Source organism: Microtus ochrogaster, unplaced genomic scaffold (assembly GCF_000317375.1).
Source record: "Microtus ochrogaster isolate Prairie Vole_2 unplaced genomic scaffold, MicOch1.0 UNK6, whole genome shotgun sequence".
NCBI classification, from domain to species: Eukaryota; Metazoa; Chordata; class Mammalia; order Rodentia; family Cricetidae; genus Microtus; species Microtus ochrogaster.
The window spans coordinates 9841998-9847651 of NW_004949104.1; the positions used below are offsets into that span (position 1 = coordinate 9841998).

The following is a 5654-nucleotide window of genomic DNA, read 5'->3' on the forward strand; positions in this document are numbered from 1 at the left end:
AATACTGAATCATAGATGTGTTCCATATTAGCTGGTGGCCTCAGGTGCAACCTCTGTGATCCTGAGGTTCTTCCACTGAGTTCGTGCTCAGGGCTGACCCTTGCACCAAAAGGAGCACTGTGTCTGCTTTGTTTTTCCATAAAATACACATGATAAAATATATCACGTTAGCCCATTTTAAGTGTATGTCACATGGCACTGAATGCATTCACACTGCTACATAACCTCCAGCCAGAGTTTTAACCCGTGCAGGTGTGCTCTGTTCTCCCACAGACACCAGACAAAAGCACAGATGTGGTCAAAGATGAGGCAGACGGGTGGGGAGTCAAGGCCTCTCTAACCTGAAATCTTCAGAGCCAGCAGAACAAATATACTGATCTAAGTAATTCCACTTGTACTCCTCCAGCCGTTCGTGGCAGAATTCCACCCAGCAGGAGACAAACTCTGAGTCGGAGTGGGAGGGGCAGAGGCTGTAGGTGTAATGAATCTGGGCAGACTCGTAAGGGTACCTGAAAAACAAGGGAGACGCCTGGTATTTAAAAGCAGTCTGTACCCACCACCACCACCACCCTCTCTCTGTCTCCAAGTATTTGGCACTATCCTGGTTCAGTTCCCAACTACAGTAATTAGCTCATCCTAGAAAACTATAATGGAAATTTCTCAAATCTTCTTAAACTTTTCATTCTTTTCTACATTTATCCTCTGATTTTTAATATGCTTGATGTGAATCACGCTAAGCTTTATAAGCTAAATCAACTCCTTTTTGGAAGTAGTGAGCTGTAAACCTAAAGCTATTTTAAAGCAAGCCAAAAGTCTAAAGGAATCATTCAACTTCTTATACATGTATTATATTATACACAAAATTTAGTGTATGACAAAATTCAAGATGGCCACCAAAGTCTGTAAACACCCAAGGACTTACTTGGGCAGGTATCGGGTTACTGTGATCATCTTGTCCTTGAGTGTCACCTTATGGAAAGTTCTGCCCATACTCAGCCAATACTGGCCTTCCTCCTCAGGGCGGTTTCTGGACACAAGGCCTAGTAGAAAAAATAATGATTGCATTTATCTGGTAAAGGCTCATTTTTACCACAGTCTTGCTTTTTATAAACGGAGATACAGATAAAGAGAAAAAAAGAAACAATGTTTTGAGAGGCTGTTCACAGAAGCATTATTCTTGGTTAAAAAACAAAATTCCAGAAAGAACATCCCCATTGTCTCAGAGTGTGGGTGTACCCCTCACAATCCTGAGTTCCTTGCTCGTGCTCCCCCTCCTTCTGCTCCTGATTTGGACCTTGAGATTTCTGTCCGGTACTCCAATTTGGGTCTCTGTCTCCTTTCATCGCCTGATGAAGGTTAATATTCAGGGGGATGCCTATATGTTTGTCTTTGGATTCACCTTCTTATTTAGCTTCTCTAGGATTGCGAATTATAAGCTCACTGAGTCTGAAAAAGCATGGGATAAAACCGGACTTGCTGAACATAGCGGACAATGAGGACTACTGAGAACTCAAGAACAATGGCAATGGGTTTTTCATCCTACTGCACGTACTGGCTTTGGGGGAGCCTAGGCAGTTTGGATGCTCAACTTACTAGACCTGGATGGAGGTGGGCGGTCCTTGGACTTCCCACAGGTCAGGGAACCCTGATGGCTCTTCAAGCTGATGAGGGAGAGGGACTTGATCGGGGGAGGGGGAGGGAAAAGGGAGGCGGTGGCGGGGAGGAGGCAGAAATCCTCAATAAATAAATAAATTAAAAAAAAATTCCAGAAACGGTCAGATTTTTAAACCAACTAGCAGCAAATGAGAGAGTAGGGACTGGCAGCATCTGGATGCTGCACTCCAACCCTGATGCCCAGTCCTCTGGAGTAAACATTAACAGGTCAGGGAATACGTGTGGGATCACAATGAAGCTCCGGCCTACCCAAGTTGGTCTAAGTCCTGGTGCCTACTGGCAGCCAACACAGCCTCCGTCCGAGAGGAGCACTGACTTGTTTTATGCAGTTTCTGCCCCTACATATCTGTTTGTGATACTGCTTCTGCCTTCTCTTTCCGAGCCACTAACTGAAATCTTACAGACTAAAAAAATGAAGTGTTTCCATTTATTTACTTTGTGTGTATGTATACGCACACAAGCACAAGTACACATGCATATTATAGCACATATGTGTGGGAGTCGGACAACAGTTTGCAGGATTAGGCCTCTCCATGTGGATTCTAGGGGGTCAAGCTTAGGTCATCAGGCATGGCAATAAGTGCCCTTATCAGCTGAGTCACCTTTCCAGCCCATTTATAGATCACTTAATACCACCACCAAAGGTTACTTCCTCGGGAAAGCTGTCAGACACCATTAGTCATACAAACATCTTATATGTACCCCTTAGGTATGCATCTCTCCAGATATAAACTCTTATAAAAAGTTCCAAGGATTCAGGTACAGCAGTGATTGATTAACTATGGTTCCAGCCACACAAAGACACTAAGACAGACAGATTCATTGAGTCTTTAAGTTTGATGCCAGACTAGGAAACATAGTGAATCCTTGCCTCAAGACCAAATTAAATTAAAATTTAAAGTAAAAATTCCAAGAGGGCAGAGCTAAATACTATTTATGTTTTCAATTAGCTCCTGATAAAAGGGCCATGCCCAGAATAGTGTTCAAAAACTTAATTTAGCTGAATTAAATACAGCAAAGGGGGAATAATGAAAATCGGGAAGATTCTCTAAAGAGAAAAATTGTGCCATAAAAAAACAACAAAGCCTAAGCAAGATCCTCATGACCTAGAAACAAAGTGTGCTGCTCTTTTGTTCAGCTCAGGGAGATGGTCACATGGTGGCAGGTGGCCTGGAGGCTCTCAGGAGAAGAAAGGACAGTAGTCTGAGAGACTCTTCACTGTGAATGGGATAATCTCCCAGGGCAGGCCTGCAGCATATACAAAGAGGTTTCAATTTGGGACCCTGCATTCAACCCCAACCTCTTTACCTGCCAGGGCATGATCTCTAGCAGCAAGTTTCTCCAGGTCTTGCTTTCTGCAAAAAGTGAGGAGCATGCCCAGTGAGGTGCTCCTTCATTTCACTATAAGCACCCTACTGGTTGTCAGGAAGAGTGTCAGGGGACAAGGTTCATGAGCATCCAGCTCCGTTGCCCAAGTCATTCTAAACTAGGTGTACCCCAGTACTCAAACTTGTATCTGTGGTTAAGTTAATGTGTGCCTCTCCTAGTGTACAGTAAACTCCAAGAGTCTGCCAGAACAAGCCCTACCTTACCTTTATAATCAATAAATCTGAAACAATGGAGGAGCATGAGCTTGGCTATGAAAGCAATTTTGCCAATAACAATAGTAAGAGGATACCAGGGAATTTAGCATGTCCCTCTGACAACTAGTCAGAAAGAATAAGGCTCACGAATTCGTCAGGACCAGCACGCGACACTAGAATTACAGACTCACAATGGACATTCACCATCCATTCAAGAGCAGACTATGCAGGCTAGATGTGGCCAGTGTCATCTAAAGGTAAATTCATCACTGTTCCCTGGGTTAAAGAAGTAAATAAACTTCCTGCAGCCTCATGAGACTTAACGTCTCTGGCCACATCCCCAGCTCATTCTGTGCTCTGTAACACTAGCTTTCTTTTTGGTCTGCAAAAATTATCAGTGTCTCCTGCTAAAGGCTTTGCACACACCAGTTCCTCTGCCTGCATGGTCTTCCCTTCAACTTGGCCTCCTTTTTTGTTCCTAATGACTGCTACTTATTTTAGATCTAAGGTCAAACATCACCACCCCAAGGAAGCCATACCTGACCCTCCAAACCAGATCAAACTCCAAATTAAAGAGGTGTCATGGGCCTTTAATTAGCTTTTCCTTCCCACTCTGTATCACAGCAGATCCATTTTTCATAGTTTGACAAAAGCTGTTTTCTCTCAATTGAGCTATAAATTCCTTCTTTAGACTAGGAGTGTCAAAAACATTGAGTGAACGAGTGAATAAGCACATATATTTATTTAATGTTTGCTATATGCCCAGGCACTGCTGCTCCACTATGGAGATACTAAGCAGGTGTGACAGCACATACCTTTAACCCTAACCCTTAGGGTTAGGAGGTGAAGCAGGAAGAACGTTTGAGTTCAAGAATCTCTCCCAAAAATAAAAAGTAGGATGTACAATAAGAACAGAAGGCAACAAGCAACAACCCTCACACGGAGCTTTCTAAGGAAACATGGAAGAGACCCACAGCTTCATCTATTCGGCCTGGACTGACTGACAACTAAGCCCACCCAATAGATCCACACTTCTTTAAATTCTCTGCCCAGAGGAGCTTTACTATAGAACCAACAGTAATCTCAAGTTTTGCAGTAGACAAATAGGGAAGTGGAGTAGCAAGAAGCTCACTGGCTGCTTCAGGAAATGATTACTGCTTTCCAATTCCAGGCACGCACACTTCACTCCCTCCGCCACACTCATTCTAGAAGAGTTCTCTACAGCTTGGCTCTTCCCCAATTAGTGTCACTTATTAGTCTCTGCCACCAACGGGTGACTCATTCTTGAATTAGGTCACTAAACTTCAGGGACTAGGGAGAAAGAGGAACACAGACTAAGGGAACAAGAACAAATGTACAAATGAGATGTAGTTCCGTGGTAAAGGTCCTGGGTTTGATCCCCAGTGACGAAAAGGAAAAAAGACAAATAGACACACATAAAAAAAATGTAAACTTGGCTAGGCAGTGGTGGCACAGGCCTTTAATCCCAGTGCCTGGGAGGCAGAGGCAAGCGGCTATCTGAGTTTGAAGTCAGCCTGGTCTACACAATGAGTTCCAGGATGGTCAGGGATACACAGAGAAGCCCTGTCTTGAAAAACCATGTAGCCCAAAAAACAAAACAAAAAACAATAACAAAAAAAAAGGTTTTAAAAAATATTTTATGTTTATTTGTATGAGTGTTTGCTTGAATGTATTGATGGACCAGACTGACTCCATCTTAATGATGGAGGCTATTTTGTTATAAGGTCAGAATAAGTTCATTCCTGTTTGCTGCAAAATTCAAGTTGACCTAAACACTTTAACCTGTTTCTGGAATTTGACATGCTCCGACACAATGGAGTTTGACTCACACTTTGAATATACCCTGAATAAGATGTTCTATCAAATACTTTTGAAATATTCAGCCCATTTGGTTCCTTTGTAACCAAAATTCCTTCAGAAATCCCCCAACCCTTGAAACCCCACTAGTCTTGCCATTTTTTTGACTATATAAACCCTACCTCCTCCTGTGATGCTATTTTTTTTTTAAACTCTGCTTTAGGGAGATAGCCCCGTCTGACAGAAAATAAAGTTGGCTTAATTTGACCAAAAAATTTGGGGACTAATCTTTATTCTGGCTCTGTGGGATTAACAGTATGTGTACCATTGGGAGGGAGCCACCAGCTGAGTGCTAGGAACCAGACCAGTGTTCTCTGCAAGAACAACTGGTGCCCTTAACCACTGAGTCATCTCTCCAGGTCCTAGAGTAGGGTTGTTTTTTATTTTTAAAGAGGGAATTACTTTTTTTTTTTTTCTTTCTGGTTTTTCGAGACAGGGTTTCTCTGTGGCTTTGGAGCCTGTCCTGGAACTAGCTCTGTAGACCAGGCTGATCTCGAACTCACAGAGATCCGCCTGCCT

At 43.0% G+C, this 5654-nt stretch overlaps 1 protein-coding gene across 1 annotated transcript in view; it reads right to left on the bottom strand.

Moving 5' to 3' along the window:
- Depdc5 (DEP domain containing 5) overlaps window positions 1-5654 on the bottom strand; it is a 124797-nt gene that overhangs the window by 46831 nt on the left and 72312 nt on the right. The window contains exons 27-28 of the mRNA XM_013353345.2: window positions 923-1040; window positions 342-509 (exon numbers count right to left, since the gene is read on the bottom strand). Coding sequence (XP_013208799.1) covers window positions 342-509; window positions 923-1040 — 286 coding nt within the window. The remainder of the gene's footprint in view (window positions 1-341; window positions 510-922; window positions 1041-5654) is intronic.